At 39.5% G+C, this 25,399-nt stretch overlaps 2 protein-coding genes and 1 long non-coding RNA gene across 3 annotated transcripts in view; 1 reads left to right on the top strand and 2 right to left on the bottom strand.

The window, feature by feature from the left end:
* The window catches only part of MMUT (methylmalonyl-CoA mutase), a 33,254-nt gene extending 27,243 nt beyond the window's left edge, over window positions 1–6,011 (bottom strand). The window contains exons 1-2 of the mRNA XM_084889853.1: window positions 5,864–6,011; window positions 483–907 (exon numbers count right to left, since the gene is read on the bottom strand). Coding sequence (XP_084745979.1) covers window positions 483–867 — 385 coding nt within the window. The 5' untranslated portion in view covers window positions 868–907; window positions 5,864–6,011. The remainder of the gene's footprint in view (window positions 1–482; window positions 908–5,863) is intronic.
* A 60-nt stretch (window positions 6,012–6,071) lies between these two features.
* Window positions 6,072–24,817, top strand: CENPQ (centromere protein Q). Its single transcript, XM_084889857.1, has 9 exons — window positions 6,072–6,185; window positions 10,222–10,366; window positions 11,124–11,178; window positions 12,173–12,293; window positions 12,773–12,841; window positions 16,292–16,421; window positions 21,995–22,114; window positions 22,252–22,329; window positions 23,710–24,817. Exons 2-9 carry the CDS (start codon window positions 10,265–10,267, stop codon window positions 23,839–23,841), a joined length of 807 nt encoding a protein of 268 aa, XP_084745983.1. The 5' UTR covers window positions 6,072–6,185; window positions 10,222–10,264; the 3' UTR covers window positions 23,842–24,817.
* LOC311625512 lies at window positions 24,023–25,399 on the bottom strand. The gene is made up of 2 exons (XR_014795523.1): window positions 25,182–25,399; window positions 24,023–24,942 (listed from the first exon to the last, which is right to left on the bottom strand). It is a non-coding gene; the product is annotated as an uncharacterized lncRNA (long non-coding RNA).

Here is a 25,399-nt window from a genome sequence, read left to right as displayed (position 1 = left end):
CAGCATTCAAACAATATGACTGTATAATAGATCAGAAAGAAGAAATAGTAAATACGATTTTCAGAGAATGAATGCCAAATTACACTGAATATATTTATATCACATTATTATTTCTTACTTTCTTTGGACATCACTTAATCCATTTGTCATCCAATTCCTACTCTAAAATAATGTTTATTAAAACTTTTCAAAGGCAAAGTCAATGTCTCTTTTCTTCTTACAATTTCATTTCACCTAATTTCTTTTACACAATGTGCATGGAAGTGTTTTTTGCTTTCTAGAATTGAGTATTTTATTCTGGCTCACCTATCTTTTGACCATGGAAGTTGAAAACCATTCGTTGTTTTCAGAATACAATCTAAACTACAAAATTATAAAATAACTATTATCTTTACAGAAATAAACCAATCTCTCCTCAAAAAGAAGCCAAGATGAGAAAGTGTATGTTTGATCATAAATATTATATCTCATTAAAATCTCACCCTTAATATTGTCCTTATAAAACTTATTGCTCTCTTCCACAGTACTAAAGCCAGCATACTGGCGGATGGTCCAGGGCCTAAAGGTGTACATGGTGGGATATGGTCCACGTGTGAATGGCTTCACTCCTGGAAGTTCTTCAGGTGAGTCCTTGGTATCCCTGCTGGAATATAAGGGCTTTATGGAGATCCCTTCTGGTGTGCGCCATATTAGGTCTTCTGGATTTTTGCCTTTCAGCTGCTTTTTAGCCAGGGCAGCCCATTCTGGGTGAAGGGGTTGTTTTTGATGTAGAAGTCGCTGCCATATAAGTCTGGAGCCTGATGACTCTTTTAGTTGCTTCAGATGATGAGGTGAAAGCAAAACAAGCCGATTCTTAGCCCTCAACATGATGGAGCATGGAAAACACACAGCAGAATAAAAAACTGACCTAGAAAAAAAGCAGTGTATATTTATTTACAAGAGAAAGACAAAATGGGAACTAATAGTGAGAAAAGAGAAGGAAGAAGGTATATTAGTATGATTTTATCTCTTCTTCTTTTCTGCTTCCTGTATCTGATACTTTATAACTGGCCAGTCTTCTCACAACTACTGTTATCGTTCTAGTCTTCTTCCTCAATAGCCTCTTAGCTGATTTTACTAACCAGTCTTGGCCCCTCTATTTTATTCTACACTCTGACAGCAGAGCAAATCTGATGTTACACTACTCTTACAGACTTTTCAAAGGCTGTGCATTGTATAAAGGATATAGTATAATATATAGCATCTTAATTGATTCTTTTCATTCAAAAGGTTTTCATTTAACACTTATTTAATGACAGGCATTGTGTTAGCTGCTGAATAAAAAGTGGTAAAGAAGACAAACAGGCATTTAAGGTCATCATGACCTGCTTGCCTCTCAACTCATCTCTGCCTTTGTCCTCTAGACAATCTGTGTTCTATAGATACTGGATTACCCACAGTTCCCTGCATATGTCAAAGTTCTTTGAATTGTTCTTGCTTTCTCACCTGCCTAGAATGTTCTTATTTGGCTAATTAAACTAAGGCATTATCTCAAATATACAAGGCTTTCTATGGGCCCAGCACTGCTCTAAGAACTTTATACATAAAGTACCAATTTTAATTTTCACAACACTAAGAAATAGGTACTAATATTATTACAGACAAGGAAACTGAGGCACAAAAGAGTCAGCATTTGAGTCTAGACAGTCCCATTTCAAAAGCCCTAAGTTGAACTAATATACTCACAGCCTCTCATTGAATCCCTAAACTGGGCTTAATAGCCTCTTCAGTAATCCACAGAACTCCGTTTCCCTCATGCACATTGAAAGGAAATTAATTAGAAGAAATATTTTAATGTCGCTATTCGCCCTTTCTCTATAATAGAAGTGTCAACCAAATTCACAATTGACAATGACAGATCAAAACACATGTGTGCGATTGGCACCAGCAAGAGCTTTATGCTAATATGTATTGCGCATGCATGAGTCAGCTTAGCCTTTTATAGATATAGAACAAACTTGCTCAATTAGACCTGCTTTCTGATTTAGCTAAACTTTTTCCAGCCCAGTGAAGCATCCCAACTTCTCTTTCAGGTAATTGTCAGCAACACAGCAGTAAATATCAACATGAAGCAGATTATTATTGTAGGTCATGCAGGGAGAACAAAAGGTAAAATATTTAACTGCAGTAGTGTTTTACTATATTCTGGGCAGTGAGAAAACCTTAAGTCATTTTCAAGGTCCACCATTTCTTACTTCTTTTCATTTGGGTCAAGTTTCTAAGCTTTTTAAATCTCCATTTTCTGGCTAGTGAAAAGAAAATAGGATTCCACCAAGTCTCCTATCTATTATAGCTACTCCAGGACTTCTATGAGGATTAAATGAGGCATGGGAAATTGCTTCGCAGACATTTGGTTACAGTGTAGTGTTTCCACCTGGCTAAAGTGTCCCTGGGCTGAAGAAACTACAAGGAGGCTAGGGAGAGGAAGCCGGGTGTTGCTACATGATGTCATTACCCAAATGGAGGGAAGGACACTTAGCATATTAGCCTTTTATATAGAAAGATCATCTTCCATGTGATAACATATTAGAACACTATCTTTTATGCTTCTATAAAATGCATTTATTTATGTAAGATACATTTGATATCTACATAAAATACATGTATATAAAATCATATATTCATCTCTCTATATATAGAGGTTAGTTTATACACTGCTAGTCTGACATTAGAGCTACATATCCCTTAAAACTAGCATAGAGTCTTACACTAGGTATCTAAGTCCCATTAAGTCCAATTTCATCATTTTACATAGGTAGAAATTTAGGTCCACAGAAATAAAGAAATAAAATAGCTTGACCAAAATTCCACAAAGCAGTAAACTATTTATCTGAATTACTACTTGTTAGAACCTAGTATTTTAAAATATTCTGATATGCAAATTTTATAATATATTCATCATGCCATGTTGTTTTATAATAGATAAGTCAAGAAGTAATGTGAACTTAAAATTCTAGTTTCCATACCATTTCTAACCTGTAGTAAAGCTTAAAAGAAAATAAAAACACCCAACTTTTATTAGAGGGTATTACTCTTTCATTAGCTAGGATAGAGGCCTAGTGCATTAAATATTTTAATGTTGCTATTCACCCTTTCTCTATAATAGAAGTGTCAACCAAATTCACAATTGACAATGACAGATCAAAACACATGTGTGCGATTGGCACCAGCAAGAACTTTATGCTGGCTGGTTTGCCTTGAAGGGTGTCTCAGATCAGGGTGAGGGTTCACTTGAGGTGTGGGGTGGCCTGGGTGAGGGGCCTGTGGTGCTTTGTAGGCCGGCCACACCCCCTGGCGACCCAAACAGAGGCCCTGGTATATGGGATTTATGTATCTTCTACAACTGAAACTTTGTAGCCTGGAGCAGAGCCAAGCCTCCTGCTTGCTCCATGGCTGCGCCATTTCTGTTTGGATTTGTTTACCTTCTATAATTGAAACTTTGAAGCCTTGAGTGGAGGCCTGGGTGGGCAAGGGCAGGCGGAAAGCTTGGCTTTCTCCATTGCCAGGGAAACCCAAGCCTCCCTCCTGCTCTCTGTGGCTGTAGCCATCTTGGTTGGGTTTATTTGCATACTCACTCTGATTGGCTGGTGGGCATGGTTGGTGGGCATGGCTTGTGGGTGTAGCAGATATATGGTCAATTTGCATATTACTCTCTTATTATATAGGATATATATATATATATATATATATATGTACACACACACTATATATATATAAGCCTAAGCGACCAGATGACCAGCCAGTAGCTATGACATGCACTGACCACCAGGAGGCAGATGCTCAATGCAGGAGCTGCCCCCTGGTGGTCAGTGCATTCCCACAGTGGGAGCACCGCTCAGACACCAAGCTCAGGGCTGGCAAGAGCAGCTGTGTTGGTGCAAGCCTCTCCCTCTCCGGGGCAGCACTACTGAGTAGCGGCGGATGCAGCGGGGCCAGAATGAGTGAGAGTGGTGCCCGGCCAGGCGTGGGCTCCTCCCCAGGCGCCTGCCACTTCGTGCACTACTACTATGGGGGATGTTGGACTGCCAGTGCATGAATCCGTGCACCGGGCCTCTAGACTATAATAATAAATGTGTAATATGATAGACCAGACGGCCTAACGACCTTCTAGACACCATTCTGATGAAGTTGCAGCAGTGGGGGCCAAGGCAGAGGTGGTTAGGGGTGATCAAACAGGCAGACAGATAGGTGAGGGACAATCAAGCATGCAGGCGAATGATTAGGGACGATCAGGCAGGCAGGCAAGCAAGTAAGGGTAATCAGGCAGGCGAGTGGTTAGGGGCGATCAGGTAGGCAGGTGAGCAGTTAGGGGTAATCAGGCAAGCAGGCAAGCGGTTAGGAGCCAGCGGTCCTGGATTGCGAGAGGGATGTCCGACTGCCAGTTTAGATCCCTTCAGGATGGGGCCTAAACACCGGCAGTCAGACATTCCCCAAGGGGTCCTGGATTGAGAGAAGGTGCAGGCCAAGCTGAGGGACACCCACCCACACATGAATTTTATGCACTGGGCCTCTAGTTTTTGGATAAGCACACAAGTGCTGCTGATGGCAACAGGACTTCTAAATTTTCTCAAAACCCATCAAAGAGAGCGTTTGAATCCAGCCAGTATTGCTCAGTGATCAAGTGAGGACCCATGAACCAGCAGGTCACGGTTGGATTCCCAGTCAGGGCACATGCCGGGTAGCCGCCTGGATCTCCAATAGGGGGCATACAGGAGGCAGCCTATAAATGATTCCCTTTGATCACTGATGTTTCTATCTCTCTCCCTCTCCCTTCCTTTCTGAAAGCAATAAAAACATTTTTTAAAGAGAAGCTTCAAACATTCAAAGAAGCAACTTGCAAAGCAAATAACCTTCAAGTTTTGGCTGTTTACATGTAGCTCCACATTAATATTTTAATAACTAGTCACCTCTACCCTGCCAACACAGTTCAGTGGTTGAGCGTGGATCTATGGACCTGCGGGTCACGGTTGCTGGCTTCATCCCCAATAGGGGGCATGCAGAAGGCAGCTGATAAATGATTCTCTCTCATCATTGACGTTTCTCTCTCTCTTCCTCCTCCTCCTTTCCTCTCTGAAATCAATTAAAAAAATTTTTTAAATGACTAACCAATTTCCAATGTTCAGCAGATTTAGATTGAAAATGACAACATAGAACATGCATATTAAATACTAGCCTAAATAAATCATTAAACATAACATACGGGGGGGGGGGGTGAGGGAGGAATCAAGTGATCTAAAACCACACGTACACTATCCACGTTTTCGACCTTCGGATATAATGCTCTCTTTCTAGAGAGAACGGAGAACAAGTTAGTAATTTACAATTTTACGTCAACTTTGATCTGTCTTTCCGTTACCTGGATACCGAAAGTCACTTTGTGGACCGCCACCTCTAACACACACACACACACACACACACACACACACACACACACACACACTCTCTCTCTCTCTATCACAGTGACATGCGGAGCCCACACCCCCTTCCGGAGCCATAACAAGTGACCTCTGCCTAGGAACCTCGGGGTGCTTGGGTGGCCAGGGGAAATGGCGACATGGACTCCCCTCCCCGTTAACAACACCTTCGCAGCAGCACCTCTGAACCCCCAGGGGCCTCACGGAGAGAAGAGAGGTCAGTAGCGAATCTAAACCCAAGGATAAGGAAGAGGAGAGCGGGATCCCGTCCGCGCGAGAAGACGTAAAGGCAGATGTTGGGAGGGTGGAGAGGTCAGAGGCGCAGAGGACGGGGGTGACGGGGAGAAAGCAGCCAGAAGATGGAGGGACTGAAAAGGCTGACGTGCCCCAAGGTGCCCAGGCCTACTCACTGGCAGGTCGGTCCGGGACCTGGGCTTCGGGAGCGCGCGGCGGCCGCTGGACTCCCCCGGCCCCACCAGCCAGAGGTCCACACAGCTGGGCCCCCGGAGCGAGCCGGTCGGGGGGCGTAGGTCGACAACGCCCTCCTCCCAGCCAATCAGCTCGCGCGTTCGGGGGCGCGCTCCTGATGACGTCAGGGTGTAGCTAGCCGCCCCCCTCCGGCTAGCGGCGTTTCCGGTCTCTGCCGGTCCACTTCCGGGTTTGCCCGGTTTGATTGTTTGGGCGCGAATTGCGGCGGGCCCGGCTCGCTGGCTGGTTCCGGAGGGGCGGCCGGTGAGTAGTGACAGCCCTTCCCTGCCCGTGGGTGCGGGGGAGAGGGAGTTCTGCGACCGAGCCGGTCGTGGCAAACTCCGCCTTTTGCATTCGAGAAGCGTGTGGTGACTTTTCCAAAGTGGTGGGGGGAGAGAGAGGATGCGAGCAGGGCTGCCCTGCCGGGCCACGGATTGAATTATTTTGATTCGCGAGGAGGGAATGGGGAGCCACGCTGGCTCGCCCCTCCTTTCCCCGGCTCATCCTCACCCTCGTCCTCCTTCCCTTTTTTTTTTTTTTTTTTTTAAGCAATGTCACAATTTTTTAAATATATTTTGTTGATTTTTTACAGTGAGGAAGGGAGAGAGATAGAGAGCTAGAAACATCGATGAGAGAGAAACACCGATCTGCCGCCTCCTGTACATCCCCTACCTGGGATGTGCCCGCAACCCAGGTACATGCCCGCAACCCAGGTACATGCCCTTGACCGGAATCGAACCTGGGACCTTTCAGTCCACAGGCTGTGACACGCTATCCACTGAGCCAAACCGGTTTCGGCTGGTCCTCCTTCCTTAATCTCCCCGCAGCCCGTGGCGGGAGCCTAGGGTCTGGCCTAGAGGCTCCTGCGGTCGGCGCTGGCGTCATTGTCCAGAGGTAAACATTGTGTTTGTGTTTCGGCGAGGTCTAGATGGAGATCCTTGATTTCCACGAGTTTCAGCAAGCTAGGAAGGAAATGAGGCAACCTCGGGTGCCTCCCTGTGTCCTACACCGTGAAGCATACGTTCTTGCTGCAAAATGAGGTCTGGCCCACGCCACCGCTCCAGTTCCTAGGATTCCTGTCCAGTCCTCCCATGCACGTTCAAGTGTCGCTGAACGCACCAGTCTCCAGGCTGTCCTGTCATCGGGTGTTCGCTCTTTCTCTCCAAAACGTCATTCTTCTGGCTCAGTATTTCAAACTGTAACTCAAATATTAATTTTTTTTTCTTAATAACGTACATTCTCTCTCACACCATCTTGAGGTAGTTATTCACTCATTTGTCTTGAAACTTTTGTCACATTGTATGTAACTGTAAATAATAAATGCTTTTTTGTATCTGTCTGTACCCACTGCCACTAGGCTGTGGTTTCCTGTGGATCTAAAAATTCTATTCCCACCGAAACCGGTTTGGCTCAGTGGTAGAGCGTCGGTCTGCGGACTGAAGGGTCCCAGGTTCGATTCCGGTCAGGGGCATGTACGTTGGTTGGGGGCACATCCCCGGTAGGGTGTGTGCAAGAGGCAGCTGGTCGATGTTTCTCTCTCATCGACATTTCTAGCTCTATCTCTCTCCCTTCCTCTCTGTAAAAAATCAATAAAATACATTTAAAAAAATAAACCTTAGCTTCTTCATTAAAAATTCTATTCCCTCCCCGCCCTTTTTTTTTTTTTTTTTTTTTTATAGCTATATCCCAGATATTGTTCTAGGCAGTTGATGTATTGTGTACAGACTTTTAGCTTTACACAAGCCTTTGGTGTTGGTACTTTTACTAACCCATTTTACCAGTGGGAAAGTGAGCAAATTTATTTGGCCAAGGCTCTGCAGCTAGTTAAATGGCAGAGCCAGGGTTTGGAACCTGGGCAACGTATTCTCACTCCTGGCTCACTGTTGGCAGTGGTTCCCAACCCAGGGCGATTTCACTGCAGGGGCATTTGATAATGTCTGGAGATAATTTTGGCTGTCACAACTGGGAAGGTGCTACTAAACATCTTGTGGATGGAAGCCAGGAATACTGCTAAACATCCTACGGTGCCCAGGACAGCACCCACAACAAAGAATTATCCCATTCCCACTGTGAATACAGTGTAGTGCCAAAGTTGAGAAACTTTTTGCAATATGGTTTATTGCTTCAAGTAGGATTCAGTGAAAATGGTGCTTCTCAAACTGTGATAAAGGGCTAATTTTTGTTTTTTAATTTTTAATCAGTCTCATCTGACGCTTGTAAAATCCAATTAAAAAATGAATTGCTAATCAAATCCATAGAATATTAAACACCAGGAAGGAATCCTAATGTCTACTATAGACCAAGCATGTCAAACTCAAAGGCTAACACGGGCCAAATAAATAAGGTTAAGTTTATGTGGGCTGCAAAAAACAAAAGCTTCAATTTTCATAGAAACATAGGTTTATTTCGATAGAGACATACTGAATACAAAAGGCTGAAATAAATGAGTAACTGTTAACATAAAATAATAGAACATTTTAATAAAAATTAATATTTTTTCTTAAACATCAACTTACCAGACACTTAATAACTGCACAAATTAAGGGTAATGCAAGTAAACCTATTTTTCTTGTTCTCCAAAAGAGAAATATTTCCTTTGGAGAACACCAAACAAATCAGTCCAAGACTAGTGACATGGCAATCGACTGCTAAAATATTAACTGCTAGTATTAATGAAGAAATGGTGCACCTGCACAGAAGGCACTTAAGGGAAATGAATGCAGCACGATTATACTAATCAGTCATTACTAATCAGTCATTAGTAAACATTGTAGCTCCTTATTAATAATCCTATATAATAAAAAGCTAATATGCAAATCAACCAAGCGGTAGAATGATCACTATGAGGTGCACTGACCACCAGGAGGCAAACACTCAACACAGGAGCTGCCCCCTAGTGGTCAGTGCACTCCCACAGGGGGAGTGCCTCTCAGCCGGAAATCAGGCTCACGGCTGGTGGGCACAGCAGTGGTGGGGAGCCTCTCCTGCCTCCACGGCAGTGCTAAGGATGTCCACAGTTGGACATACCCCTAGGGCTCCCGAATTTTGCGCACCAGGTCTCTAGTTATGTATAACAGAATATTGTAAAAATTAAGTTACAAAATGTTTATTAAAATGTTTCTTACATTCCGTTATATTGGCTGGACCACAAAAATATTCGTTGCGGGCCGCACGCAGGCCGCAAGTTTGACGTGCTTGCTACAGACTCTGCATGGTGTCATGTATCAATGTAGATTCATAAAATGGTGTGGGGTGTTGATGGTGGGGAAGGGTAGTGGTGGGAGGAGGTATACAAATATATTGGAACTCTGTACTTTCTGCTCAATTTTGCTGTGAACCTCAAAATGCTCTTAAAAAAACTATTTTTTAGGAAAAATAAATTACTAGAAATATGAAATCTAGTAAAAAGAAAAAAAACAAAGCCAAATATTTATGATCAGATTCAATACAGACAAAATTGTCAAATTGTTTTAAAAGTTTCTAAATCAATACTCTCAATTTCTATACTTAAAAGGACTATAAGAATTTATGTATTGATGTATATGTGTTTATATATCTCCATATATACTGTACCTAATTTCTGGCTATCTACTCCTTATAACCTAATGCAAGAATAAATATCCTATTCCTCTGTTCCTTTTAGCAGAAATGAGTTTGGTGATTAAAAACTATTAGATGGAGCAAGGGGGTTGTTCTAAATTTTGTCTCCACTCCTGTGCCTGTTTTTTAATTTGTGGGATAACAGAGGAATCGGTATACTTCTGTGCACTTGTTAAAATGCACATAACCCAGACAGTAACATAGCTTAAATCTTTATGAGTGAATTTACCACATTAATCTGCACAAGTTAGATTCATGGTGTAATTCTAAAAATTACCTTCTATTTTTTTTTGGCATAAGTTGAATGATAAATCCATTAAGTTTAAAGCAAGAAGACCTGAGTGATACCTATAAGATAGTAGATATGAAAATTATCTGTGACCAGAGTAAGACAATTCAAAAGTTTATATTCCCATATACTTGGATTTAAATATGGAGATAATGATATTGTATGGAGGAATATAAAGTTATATATGCAAAAGCATTTTAAAAAAATGTTTTTTTAAAGCCATGCAAATGGAAGAAATTTCTAGGAATGAAATTAAATTAGATATTGTAAGTAATAAGAATCAGTGTTATTTGTTTTAAGATATGTTTAAATATTTAAAAGGCCAATTTGGAATATTTATAGATATAGGTAGTTTTTAAACAAAATATTATGCAAATCTTAGGCATTTTTCTGTTGTTTTCATTTTTACAGATTTTTGTTGGAGCACTGTTAGAATTGTCCTATTTAGATCAAGATGTCTAGCAAAGCATATGCTTCCAAGAAAAGGTCTCAACAGTTAAAAAGAAATCCAAAAAGAAAAATTGATGATAAAGAAGTGGAGTTATCAGAGAAAGAGGTAATGAAAATAATCCAGAACTCATTAGAAATATCTTTCTCTGTATAGGAGTATATGAAGACTAAAGGCCACTTTTACTGCAAATTATAGTAATTCATATTATGTGAGAGCTGTCACAGCATGATTTGTAAAAGATCTCAAAATTGTTTACTTCAGTTCTGAAGATATTAATCAGAATTCTTTGGGGAGGAGTGGGTCATAGGACATTGCTAAAGTATTTAAATGGGAAGACTAGGAATAAAGGATACAAATTCTATGGCATTCATATGTTAAAAGACAAATCTTCTCCACAGTTGGTGGAGAAGATTTTTTTAAGACAGAGAAAAATTAGATCAGTGAGAATTAGCTTTTTCCTACCATGACTTTACTATCTCTTCTAAAAGAATAAATTACTAAATCACATTTATTTTTTCCTCCTTTTTACCCTGTATTAGGCAGTTACTCTATTTGTTTTTGCAGATTAAGTATGTAACACTATTTCACTGGTAAAATGAGAAATTATTTCTTTAAGACATTGTTTGAGATCCTAGGACATTCTATTATACATTATCACATTGTCCAGGAGTTGCTGTGGTTGTATTTTTTGCCTGAGACAAGAACATATCCTTTTTCTGTAAAAGTGGCAATATGTTTTTTTCTACCTAGCCAAAAGTTATATGAATACTCTTCCAAATAAATGACAAACCTTTTGCCATAGCAAAAATTTTTTATCTGATGTTTAATTCTTTCTGTGTATGTGCCTTGTTTTTCCCTCTAGGCTAAAAATACAGTGGGAAAAAATAAAAATCATCCAAAGCATCTGTCTTCTGAAGGTATTTCCTTTCTATATCTTGTTGAACTGGCCTTTCTCAAGCTGTGTTTATTCATGAAAAATTTATCAGTATATTGCTTATGAGTTCTGCAAAAACAAAGGATAGTAACAAACTGCAACATTGCAAGAATAAGTAGCACTGGTTAGTCAGTTATTTTGATCAACTGAAATTTTATTTACCTTTGCTAACAAAATATTGTATAGGGTTCTAAAATCGATAGGAACTAGAGAAAAAGTGTCCCACAGTCTGAATTATTACTGATCTGTGATACATAGAAGCACCTAGTGATTTCCCAAGACAAATATGTTTTTGTTCTGCCGCCACTGTACAGATTAGTTTGGAACCGCTCCCTGATTTTATTTGGAATAAATTAGTTTAATATCACCTTTTCCTTGTAGAATTGCCTGCCTTTCCTCACCCAAGACCAGGTTATGTCGTCTGGTTTTATATTTCCAGAGCGCACAATACTTCTGCTTTTATAATGCTTGGCGTTCTTATAATTATTTACTCTCTCTTTTCTCCAAAGTAAATCTTCATGTGAGCCAATAGTATATCTCCTTTGTTTATCTCTTCTCAGTAGAACAGTTAAAAGTCTACTAAACACTGTCTGTGGTTTGGTTAATCTCTTTTGTTCTAGTTGCCATCCAACATTTAGTAGAAAAAGTGCCCAAGTCTTAACGAACTCTTTAATTAAGATCATTTCTGAGAACCATACTTTTATGTTGAACCCTAATAAGTGTAACTTGGTTCTTCACTTAAAATTGTCTGGTTTTCTATCTGCAGTGTCTGTTAACATTATTTTAATTAACAATAGATAGCATGTTCATATTTAACACCTGCCATGTGAGGGCTGTGCAATAAAGAGGAAATTAAACAGCTTTATAATATTTGGTTCTCTTAAATCCATTAGCTATTTTAGATTAATTTATACTTTAATCACTTTTTGAGTAAAATCATACAAACTTCTAGACTGACCAGTCTCTTCTTTCACCAGGACAAACAGAGCAAACTAGTCTAAGACAGATAAAGATAGCATCCAGCAGGAGGAAAACCTGGCAGCCTCTTTCGGAGAGTAGCAGAAAGCATTTGCAAACTATGATGGAAACAGTCATCATGTGAGTATGAAATATTTTCACTTAACTTTATTTCTTCTTATGTTTCCTATAGATAGTATTCTTTTAAATTTTATTTTCTGTTTTACGGTGATAGGATGTTTTTCTCTTTCAGAAGATAATGTCAATGGCATTAGCCTAAGAAGAAAAGTTTTGGTTAATTTCAGAAACTTAGAATTCCATCAGGGAAATAAAAATGAAGTCTATGTGGCCTGATCCATACAATATGGACAATTTAGAAAGAAGTTGAGTTCAAATTTACACTATGTGTAAGTTGCCACGCTAAAGGGGATACAAAGAAAATAGCTGAAATCCATCAGAACAGTCTGGCATATAAATTAAACACAACAACATAATATAATAAAAGCACTTTGATTATTCCTCCACTTAAAATGTATGCAGAAGAAAAAGTGATTGGTTCTGCCTGGCTAGGAAAGAGGCAAGCTAATATTTACTCAATTCTTTCTCTTTTTCTTTTCTAGAGCAATTTTGAGTGACAGAGTTAGAGAAAATGAACAAATTCAGTATCATCTCAACTTCCTGAAGAAAAGGTAATAGAGTATGCAATAGGAAACGATTAAAACATATTTAGGAAAAGTTTAATCTGTCTCTATGTTGCAGAACAGACATTTGTGGAATAGAAAAGTTTTTCATTTGGGATTTTTGTTGTTGTTTTAAACAGAGGAACAATTTGGGAATATATATTCTATCCTAAATTGCTGCGGTCTGCAAGTCTGCGTTTAAGAGAATTTATTAGGAAGAACCTGAAGGTGACGAAATGCCTCCTCCTATAAATTTAAACAATTGGGATTTGAACAATATTTTGTCAACTCTAACTCCCTTCAACTGCATTTTGAACAATTTGAAGTTAACAGGTCACCACTCTTATTTATTCTATCACTGTGTTTTCATGTAATTTTCCAGAATATTACTGCTCTTCCTGTTGTGGCAAGTCACAAATGGAGGTTTATTTTCTTATGTTTTTAAAAAGTCACAGCACTATGAGTGATTTTCACTGATTATTTTTTTCTGTTTGCACGTTATCTTTTCACAGAAGAATGTTCTGCATCTTAGTTACTAGATTACCCAGAAATGTTTATAACCTAGTACTTTATTCTTCAGAAGACTGAACACAAATTCTGCTCACTTAAAGTGTAAGGTAGCAAAATAGAAAGGTTGGGATGGGGTAGATGGGGGTGGGAGTTGGTGGAGAGAAGTTGAAGAGATCAAAGAAAGACTTATATAAGCAGGCCTATAAATGGCTTATAGGAGTAACAGCCTAATATTGAAGGAGTGCCCTAAAAAAGCTACTAAATAAGATAATATATAATAAAGGTGTATAGCTTATTCATGGTCTTTTTAATATGGGACAGATAACCATGATTAATTTATAAATGAGAATACGACAGTACATAATAGCTGTTCTTCACCGTGGTAATCACATGGGCTTTCTCTTCATCATGTAGCAGCCATGGAGATGTATATTTTAAAGACTGCCTGTTTTTGTGTTTGCTCTTGCAGCTCACTTTCTTTAATCCCCAAAATATTAATATTCAAGACACTTTCCCTTTTACTAATTTAGCAACGTTTACAGCCTTAGCAAATTTATTTTAACTGGATCTCTGAATACATTTTCCTATAGCAGCATTTATCAAAGTATATTTGGGACATTCATTCTTAAAGATACTCTGTGAATAAAAGTGATATATTGTGAATAATGTTTTGATCCATTAGCATATTAAAAGTCCTACAGTTAGTAAATGTATTTTATTTTGCTTAACCTAGCATCTCCCAAGTTAGTATTTATCACAGGGACTCTTTATTTCATACTAGTGTCCCGGTGCACGAAATTCATGCACATTATAAGGGGATTCATTAGAGGAAATAATATTGCTATTTGCCCTTTATAATTGAAGTGTCAGAGATGAAAGAAAATTAATAAAATGTATATGAAAACTTTCCTCCTGTCAGAGTCGGGCGCACCGCGGGACCCAAAGTCAAGTCCCCGCCCACCCACATGCACCTCAAAATTTCGTGAGACCCAGACCCGGCTGCCCCCGCTCCTCATACACACACACACATTGGGCTACATCCAGACCCGGCCAGTCCCACCATTATCAAGCCCTGCCAGGTGGGGGGGGGGGGGGGCCTGAAGTCCCCCATCAAGCCCCAACAAGTGGGGGGCACGGCCTGAGGCTCCTAGCCCAGCACTAGAACGGGAAGCACACCTTGAGGTCCCCTATCAAACCCCGCCGGGCAGGGTGCATGGCCTCAGGTCCCATGGCCTGGCATTGGGGTGAGGGGTGCGGCCTGAGGTCCCCACCTGACGCCAGGGCAGGGGGTGGGGCCTGAGGTCCCCTGTCAAGTCCCATGGGGCAGGGGAGGATGTAGTCTCAGGTCCCTGCTAATTGTTTGTTAAGGCTCCTTATGGGAACTACAGCCATCTTTGTGATGGAGTGATGGTCAATTAGCATATTCCCTCTTTATTAGATAGGCTATTAATCTCATCTCTGCTCTGCCTACATTTGGCTGTATTCTTTTAGAGAGATTACCCTCACTAGGTTAGAATTGTAGACATAGACAGCTTCCTATTTATCTTTTCAACCTTGTGAGGAAAGAGGAGAAAGAAAACACTATCCTCTTAGCTTTATTCACAAAATTCTAGGAGGTAGACTGTAATTGGCCCAGCTTGGGTGCTACCCTGTCTTTGGGCTGATTTTTGTGGCAAGACTGTTATGATTGATATAGACTGGATCATACACATACACAGATGACCAGACAAACACTGTTGCTAGTCAGATAAAGTGGTTATACTCTATAATTTCTAGAGGAACATGTTTGGGAAAGTTGTCATATAGAAACAATGTTGTAAATGGTGATTAGTATCATTGCTAAGTAGGGTGTATTCATGTTATATTTTTAGTTTAATTAGTTTTAAAAGAATTCTGGAAATCTGACCACTTTTTAGGACATTGGAATAGTGGATGACCCTTCCACAGAATTGATTTAATGAACTTTTAAAAGAAACTGATTTTAAATGGAAACTTCATTTTCGTTAAGAAGTCAAAAACTTACCCTCTTGGGAAGATTACACAGAGAAGATTTATGCTTAAACATGATACACTAATGATGGTTTTCTGGAAAACTGAAGTTAATCCTAAAAGTTTAATGAAAATTATGATTGGTGGGGGTTTTACTGCCTACTTTTTTCTTTATAAAAATTAATAATTTGATAAGACCCCAGGAAGATAAATCTTAGGTTCCACTGTTGTTCAGATTAAGTAGTAGAACTTTTTAGCACCCCTAAGTGCTCCTATTAGGTAAAAGCAACCAAATTCAGATTTTCCTACTATGGAAACAAGAATCAAATATTGGAAAGCTGTATCATTCTCTGCTAGAAGTGAGGCTGGTAATATCAGCTTTTATTGGTGCTCTAACCCACCCAATTTGAAGGACACTTTTTAACTTTAATACTATTCATGTTGATAGTACTTTAAAACAAAGCACTTTAATCTCAGTGTTTTGTCTTAAAATCTGCGGGACAGTTTTCTTTAAAGTAATTTTATTAGTCATATTCTCTAAAACAAATGAGATTTAGAATCCAGGCTCATTGTTAAGATTTATTGAGCAGTGCTCCCTCTCTTACTAAATAATTCACAATAAATAATACACTTATGTGCTGGAATAGTCTAAACACATTTAAAAAAAACACAAGGAAATTTTTATTTTAAAATACATATAAGTAATTGTTAAATGTATAAAGAAAATTTTCCTTTTATGAAGAAGCTTAAGTAAATCTTAAAAAAATAAAATGTTCAATGATGATTTGTCAGGGCTTTTTTGGGGATACTTACTGCTAAGGTGAGTCACTTTTAATAAAGATGAAGCCTTTGGGAGCAAGACTGCAAATAAAAAAGATAATAGCAGTATTTCAAAACAAAAGTAATATTAATGGTACTCAAAAAATAAACTAATAATTGTGTTTTAAATCTATTCCTAAGATTGCTACAAATATTTGAAACCCTAAAAGTCCCTGCCCCAAAACTGAAAGATTTAACTAACATGTCAAGTCTACTGAAAATGGAAAGGGCCCGTCACAGAGCCAATGAAGAAGGCCTGGCGTCATTGCAGGTATGAGATTGAACAGGGAGTCCCTAGTTACTGGGTCGGGAAGAGACCAAAATGTTTTATAAAATATTATGATAAATAATAAATAAATACTAGATTTTGGATCAGATTTGTTCATTAAATTCTTTTTTTCTTTTTTACTCTAACCAAAAACTTCACCTAAACGTGGGGGCTTCTAAAATTAAGTATTTATAATAAATTAGTGATTAAGTAACTGTCTTGTGTTTTTGGGTTTTTTTTTACCAGACTTTATAACTGAACTATCTTAGTGATTTTTTTTTTAATGATTTTTTTTTTTTTTTTCAGAGAGGAGAGTTAGAGAGAGATAGAAACATCAATGATGAGAAAGAATTATTGGTCTCTGCCTCCTGCAAAACCCTCACTGGGGACCATGTCCACAATCCATGCATGTGCCCTGACCGGAAATCTGACTGTGACCTCCTGATTCATAGAGCAACACTCAACCATTAAGTCACACTGGCCAGGCTATTTTAGTATTTTTTATTATCAAATTACAGGAACTCATCACTAAATGCTGTAGAATTTGAAAACATTAGTTTTCCATTCTGTACTTCATTGTCAGGAACACAGTCATCATCATCATTGCTATTATTGCTACCATATAAGGAGGGCTTTCTTTGTTCTAGTCACTTTTCTAAGCACTTATATCCCTTAATCCTCACAAGGACTTAAAGAGGTCTATGCTATATTATCCTCATGCTACAAATGTAAAAAAAACTGACATTTCTGGCTGAATCTTAGACAAACTGCTTAAAGTTGTAGTGCAGAGCTAGCCAGTCCAATGTCAGAGTATGATTCTTAATCATTATGCTGTAGAAGCTACTGAGAAATAACATTAGTTGTTAAACTTCAGCCTTGTACTTAGTGGATACTTGAACAATTAAGAAAAGCACCTTACTGGGAGATCACTTCATAAATTATACTAGAGGCCCGGTGCATGAAATTCGTGCACAGGGAGGGGGTGTCCCTCAGCCCTGCCTGCCCCCTCTCTAATCTGGGACCCTTCTCACAATCCAGGACTGCTGGTTCCCAACTGCTCGCCTTCCTGATTGCCCCTAACCGCTTCTGCCTGCCAGCATGATCATCCCTAATCACTCCCCTGCCAGCCTGTTTGCCCGACTGCCCTCCCCTGCAGGCCTTGTCCCCAACTACTCTCCCCTGCAGACCTGGGTCTCCCCCAACTGCCCTTCCCTACATGCCCGGTCGCCCCCAACTTCCTTCCTCTCCCGGCCCGGTTACCCCTAATTGCCCTCCCCTGCAGGCTTGATCACCCCAACTGCCCTCCCTTGCAGGCCTGGTCCCTCCCAACTACCCTCCCTGCTGGCTATCTTGTGACGGCCATCTTGTGTCCACATAGGGGAAGCCATCTTGTGTTTTGGAGTGACAGTCGATTTGCATATTACTCTTTTATTAGATAGGATAGAGGCCTGGTACACAGGTGGGGGCCAGCTGGTTAGCCCTGAAAGGTGTCCCGGATCAGGGTGGGGGTTCCCTTGGGGCATGGGCCTGTGGTGGTTTGCAGGCTGAGCATGCCTCCCGGTGACCCAAGTGGAGGCCCTAGTATCTGGGATTTATGTATCTTCTATAATTGAAACTTTGTAGCCTAGAGCAGAGCCAAGCCTCCTGCTGCTCCATGGCTGCAGCCATTTTTGTTTGGATTTATTTATCTTCTATAATTGAAACTTTGTAGCCTTGAATGGAGGGCTGGGCCCGCCAGGGTGTGTAGAAAGCTTGGCCTCCTCCAGTGCCTGGGAAACGTAAGCTTCCTGCTGGCTCTGTGGCCACAGCCATCTTGGTTCGGGTTAATTTGCACTCGCTCCTGATTGGCTGGGGGGCATGGCTTGTGGGTATAGTGGAGTGATGGTTAATTTGCATATTATTCTTTTATTAGATAGCATGGTGTTATCAGTTATAATCACCATGTTTTACATTAAATTATTAGGCTTCATTATCTTGTAACTAAAGCTTTGTACCCTTTTAACATCCCACTTCCTAGCCCCTGACAATCACTTTCCTACTCTGCTTCTATGACTTGGACTTTTTTGAGGTTATTTTAAATGGCTTTAAAGTGTAATAATAGTAAATGTTACTTTAGCATTTAATATTTCCATAAGTCACTTAAAAGTGATTAGAGATAGCAAATGACAGTGTGATTTTTGTAGTACTGGGAGGCATTTCTGTGTTACAGCTAAAATTTGTGTGTGTTCCATACTCAGCAGTTCTGCAATTCTCGCTGGGTGTCCTACATTTTAATTCAATGCTGACACTTACCTAATGTAAGCACAGACCCCACAGGGTCAGTCCCACAAGACTTCTGTCCCCCCACGTCCATTTTAGATCCCAGATCCCAGTTTCAAGCCCAAGCCTTCTGTACTTCTGAGCAACCAAGTAGAAATGGGGGGTTTCTGTCACCCCCTCATCAGGTTCGATAATTTGCTAGAAGGGCTCATAGGACTTAGGAAAGCAATAGCTACTTACTATTACCAGTCTATATATAAAAGGCTAATATGCTAAGTGTCTGTCCAGGTAATAACATCACATAGCAACACCCAGCTTCCTCTCCCTAGCAACAACTAGCCTCCTTGCAGTTTCTTCAGCCCAGGAACATGACTTGCTTTATAGCCAGGTGGAAACATTTTAGACTAACCAGGCTACGAGTTTGTTATAAAGGACTCAACTTAGGAACAGCCAAAGGAAGAATGCTTAAGGGCACAGTATAGGGGAAGGGATGCCTCTTCAGGCACATCATCCTCCCAGTTCCTTCATGTGATCAGCAACCTAGAAGTTCTTTGAACCTGTTGTTGGGAGTTTTTATAAAAGCTTCATCACATAGACATATTGATTGTTAACTAAGTCTCCAGCCCAGCTCGTCCTCACAAGTCAGGGATTAGGGCTGGAAGTTCCAAACCTCTGATCACATGGTTGCTTGTTCTAGCAACCAGCCTTCATCCTCTGTGTGTGCATTATCATAAACTCAAATTATAGAAGACAAATAAATCTCTCACCCCAATTACTCAGAAAATTACAAGGGTTTTTGGTAGCTATGCCAGGAACCAGGACAAAAATCAAATATAACTAAATATGCTCTTATCCCACCTTTCCCCACCACCCATCACTTGGAAGTTACAAAGGTTTTAGAAACTCTGTGCCAGGAACTGAGCATGAAGACTGAATAAATGTATATTTGTTATATTACAGCAGTTTGTGGTTTGCTTGATAAGTCAGTTACTCAGCAGAAGCACTGTTGTCATTTTGAGCATAAGAGAGTCTTCGAACTAGGAATTTGTAGAATTTGTGTTCATTCGTTTTCTTTTATGTGCATTACTGAGAAAGCTTTCTCCTACTGCAGCCTAGAGTTACTGCTGGTTGTGACTTTCCAACACCTGGAAAAGAACCACATAGCATGGGGAGAACGTGCAGTCTCCACACAGTGGTGGCCCTAGCAGGGAATGGATGTTTTTTCCTCCCCTCATTATAACAAAGCTAGAGGCCCGGTGCATGAAATCCGTGCATGAGGGCAGGGGGAGAAGTTCCCTCAGCCCAGCATGCATTCTCTCCAACCTGGGATTCCTTAGGGGATTCCCAACTGCTGGGTTAGGTCCAATCCCAGGCAGTTGGACATCCCTCTCACAGTCCAGGACCACTAGCTCCTAACTGCCCCCATTCTGTCCTGGTTGCCCCTAACTGCCCCCCCCACCAGCCTGGTCACCCCTCACTGCCCCCCCCCCCCTTCTGTCCTGGTCTCCCCTAACTACCTCCTCTGCCAGCCTGGTTGTCCCCAACTACCTTCTCCTGCCTGCCTGGTCGCCCCCAACTGCCATCCCTGTTGGCCTGGTCACCCCTTACTGCCCCCCCTCACTGCCCCCTCTCCCAGCCTGGTTGCCTCATGCATTGGTCATTTGATTGCCCCTTACTGCCTGCTGTTCTGTCATAGCATGAGGGCGTCTGGACCAATCTGCATATTACCCTTTTATTAGTATAGATGAGGTTAAACGAAACAATGTTATTAGAGGAACTGCTATACCAAAAAGTGAAGTTACAGAATTCAGGAAAGCATAGAAATAAAAGAAAAAGCCTTTCGGATTTGCAGACTTAAGTTAAAAAGATCATTAAGCAAATACAACTGACAATACTTACAATACATTGAAGGTGAAATGAGAAAATGTTAAGAATCAAAAAGAGCCGGGACCAGTTTGGCTCAATGGATAGAGTGTCGGCTTGGGGACTGAAGGGTCCCGGGTTCTATTCCAGTCAAGGGCATGTACCTTGGTTGTGGGCACATCCCCAGTAGGGGGTGTGCAAGAGGCAGCTGATCGATGACTCTCATCGATGTTTCTAACTCTCTATCTCTCTCCCTTCCTCTCTGTACAAAATCAATAAAATGTATTTTTTTTAAAAAAAAAGAATAAAAAAGAAAGATTATTTTTTAAAGGTATGGAGAAAAAAATGGAAAATACAAAAGTTGCAACATGGGTATGAATGGTAGGAATACCTAAAGTAAATAACCAAAGCAATGGAACAAAATTAATTTTTTTAAATTCATAATGAAAAAATTTAGTCATTATTATTAACTCTTCCATCAGTATTATTATTCATTTCCTTCAATATGATTTAAATGGTGGGCCCCGAAAAATACGTTTAAATCTTAACTCCTGGAATATGACCTTATTTAGAAAGGGAATCTTCCTATGTGTAATTAAGTTAGGATCTCAAGGTGAGATCATCCTGGATTATCTTGGGTGGGCCCTAAATCCAGTGATAGGTATCCTTCAAGAGACCAAAATGTCCTTGTAAGGGATAGACATAACAGGAAAAGGCCTTGCACAAACACGCAGAAGTTGGAGTGATGCAGCTACATGGAATGCTGGCAGCTTCCGAAGCCGGAAGAAGCAAGAAAGGAATCTTCCCTAGAGCCTTCAGAGGGAGCCTGCCCAGCGATCTTTGTAGCGGCATTCATGATTCCCAAAACTTGGGGAAAAACGAGATGTCCTTCAGTAGGTGAATGGATAAATAAACAGTGGCACATGTAGACAATGGGTTATTAAAATCAGCATTAAAAAGAAAGTAGCTATCAAGCCCAGAAAGGCAAGGAGGAAACTTAATGCATATTATTAAGTGAAATAAGCCAATCTGAGAAGGCTGTGCACTATGTGATTGCAGCTGTATGACATCTGGACAAGACAAAACTGTGGGGACAATAAAAGGATCAGTGATCGCCATGGTCTGTGGTGGGGTATAGATGAACAGCCATCAGCCCTTGGGCTCTGCTGGGCTTCCAGAATCTGAAGCTGGCAGCTTCAGTATTTTTGAGGAAATATTCTTGTACGTAGGTATATCTTTTTGTTTCAGGAAATTCACTTCTTTATAACGCATTGTGACAGTGGTCAATTAGTTCCTAGTAAGTCTGGTTTTTGAAAGAAAAACATAAATGTATTTACCAGTTTCTTTTGAGCAGTGTTGTAATATATAAGGTTTTTAAAAGATATGTAAATATCTTTGGGGTTTATCTAATAAAATATTTAATTTGAAACATTAACTTTCTCTTTCTGACTCAGGAAGAAATAGATAAAATAGTAGAGACCATAGAGGCAGTGACTGGGAATATCCAGAGCCTAAAGAACAAAATTCAAATTCTGACAAGTGAGGTGGAAAAAGAAGAGGAGAAAGTCAAACAGGTAATTGTTTAATAATATATTGCTAGACTTGGTGTAATTTTGAATGCTTACGTTTTACCAACACAACTTTTCCATGTAATAAGGTCAGAGATATTAGTCTTTTTAAAGAACCAACAGCTTTCTTTTTTCTACTTTAGATGTTTCAAATAGATAGCAGTGGGGTACTCTCCCTTCCAGAACTTCCTCAGAAGACTCTCAAAGCTCCCATACTTCAGGTAAGTAACAATTGACTATATTGGCTGTATCACCAGTTACTAATTTGATATTAAAAAGCATTATATATGCTGTTTCTTTTATTAAAAAAAAATGGAATTCATGGTATACATATACACACAATTATTTCTTACTTGACACTATAGTTTGGACATCTTTCTTTGTCAGTCTATGTAGATGTGTCTCGTCTTTGTTAATCCTGTGTAATATGAGAGGAATATGCTAATTATCCATTACACCATAACATCACAACTAATGAACAAGTGGTGGAAAGCTACAGGAGGGCGGGCAGAGAGCTGCAGCGGAGAGCTACCAGTGGTGGTGGGCGGGTGGCCAGTTGAGGCAAGCAGCAGCAAGCAAGCTACTCACTCAGAGATTAGTGCTCAGGGCTACTACCCTGTTTCCCCGAAAATAAGACAGTGTCTTATATTATTTTTTGCTCCCAAAGATGCACTAGATCTTATTTTCAGGGGATGTCTTATTTTTCTATGCGCTCGGTCTTATTTTCAGAGGATGTCTTATTTTCGGGGAAACACGGGTAGTAGTTGTATAATATTCCATTGTATGGATATACCATAATATAAATTGTGAGTTACTGATGGAAATCAGTAAGTTTTATCATTACAGATAATGCTGAATATACGCTTGTACATATATTTTTATGCATTTGTGTGGTTATATAACTGTAGAATAGATTTAGGAAAGTAAATTCAAAAACAGTTGCTTTTGCTTACACTTCTAACAAAGACATATAGCTCTTCATAAAATAGTATTATGTCTTATTTGTAGTGGGCTATACACTGCTAACTTGTCTTTCTTCAAAGGACTCTAGTAGATATTATAATGTAAATGTTTATAGTGGTAGAAAGTCTTTATATCATCTCAAAAAGTATTTTGAAGTTTTCGTATTTACAATTCATCTAGGTGTAAGAAGCAAAATGGGCAGAGGAAAAAACAATAATATCAATTTGAAAGAACAGAATGAGTTGATGGTTTTTGAAGTTGAATGATGGGTACATGAGATTTATTATACCATTCTGTAAATAGCATTTTATATTTTTCATAAGATTTAAAAAACAGTTATATGGGTGGTCAAATGGTATCATACAAACTTCCAGTTGTAAAATAAATAAGTCACGAGGATGTAATATACAGTATAGTAATTAGTCAATAATACTGTATTGTATTTTTGAAAGTTGTAAGAGTAAATCTTAAAAGTTCTCATCACACAAAAAACTTATAACTGTGTGGTGATGGATGTTAACTAGATTCATTGCACTTTTATATACAAATATTGAATCATTATGTTATACAACTATAACTAATATAATGTTTTATGTCAATTATATTTCAATAAACAGTTTTAAACATTGTACCCACAGGAAGAAATTTTGGCACAAATTCCAAACCAGAAAGCTCTTCTGAAGGACTTTGATGTTCTCCATAATTCGTCTCAGACAAAGAACATGCTAACTTTCATCGAAGAAGCCTATAAGAGATTGGATGCCTCTTGAAGAATGTTTTTAGGTTATTCCACATTAATTTTCAGTGTTTATAAGTTCTAAAACTGTTAACCTGATGATATTTCAGAGGCTAAGTCTTCTTCAGGGTTTATTGTTTCCTAATATGGAGCTTAGCTGCAGATCTACCATCAGCATGGAGTGTAGTCCTGAAAACTGGTTTTAGCATTTGTTGCGTACAGGAGCTCACATTTTTGTTCCAGTTATTTACCTGACACCAAAATAAGAACAGTCATAGTTCACTGATTTATAGTCTAAATAAAGCTCACTTATTGACTAATGCAGAGGAAATTTGATACTGTGACTTAATATATGTAACGTGATTAAAGTACCTAGTTCATAAAAACATCTTTGCTGTCATTATTCTTTAGCTGATGACTTGCATTTTCTGCCTGGTCATCTGAAACTTGAGAAATCTCCAGTGCCTTTATTCTTTTACATAACTCTCTAGACTCATGGTATAATTAAAATTTGCCATTTGTCTTTAACTTTGGAGGTAGTATGAATATTTTATTTCTTTGGTTGGTTTAGTGGATCAATGTTACATACTTATTTTCCCTTATCAAATAATACTTTCATTTCATAAAATTATTAAAATGGAACATAAACACATTTACTCCCTTAAAACAAAAACCAGATAAAAATAATTTTCTAAACCTTTCCTCGTTGTGATTATAATATGTATATAAATGTAAATAAATGATCAGTAAAACATATTAAAAATTATTTTTATTGTGTGGGTTGCTTTTATCTATAAGTAAATACTTGAAATTTAATTATTTTTATGTCTCGCCTAGAAGAATACTTTGCCAGTTAATGTAGAAGGTGCCATAATTCTGTTAATATCCTCCAGGCAGAGACCACTAGCAACAAGCTCAGTGTAATGCTCACTGCCATGAGGGAGGCCACACTCCACAGGAAACCCTGGGAAGCTCAGTGAAAAGGTCAAAAACAATGTCTTCTTAGGAAGCAATGGTCCAAAAGGCCATTAATGGATTTTAGAGGGAAAGCAAGCCTTCAATAACAGAAACCTGTACTGCAGCATTTAAAGAAAGTGTGTGTGTTTTGGACAGTCTGCTATATCAGGCAAAACAACTAAAAGATTTTTTTTCTTTTTTAAAAAATATATTTTATTGATTTTTAACAGAGAGGAAGGGAGAGAGATAGATAGCTAGAAACGTCAATGAGAGAGAAACATCGGCCAGCTGCCTCTTGCACACCCCCTACCGGGGACGTGCCCGCAACCAATGTACATGCCCTTGACCGGAATCGAACCTGGGACCCTTCAGTCCGCAGACCGACGCTCTACCACTGAGCCAAACCGGCTTCAGCACAACTAAAAGATTACAAAATATCTTAAAAACTTCACTTGGAGTCTCAGAGCTTCAGGGTTTTAGAGCGACTAATAGAGCCCCAACTCACTAATTTTTATCATTAATTATGGTGTTTATAATAGCTTTTGGGAAAGAAAGTACATTAAAAGTCTAACCCAGCTAGTGTGGATCAGTGATTGAGCATCGACCTATGAACCAGGAACTCACAGTTCAATTCC

Source organism: Pipistrellus hanaki, assembly GCF_964339955.1.
Source record: "Pipistrellus hanaki genome assembly, chromosome: 7".
In the NCBI taxonomy this organism is placed as follows: Eukaryota; Metazoa; Chordata; class Mammalia; order Chiroptera; family Vespertilionidae; genus Pipistrellus; species Pipistrellus hanaki.
Note: the sequence above shows the minus strand (reverse complement) of the source record. Positions and strands in the feature narration are given on the sequence as shown.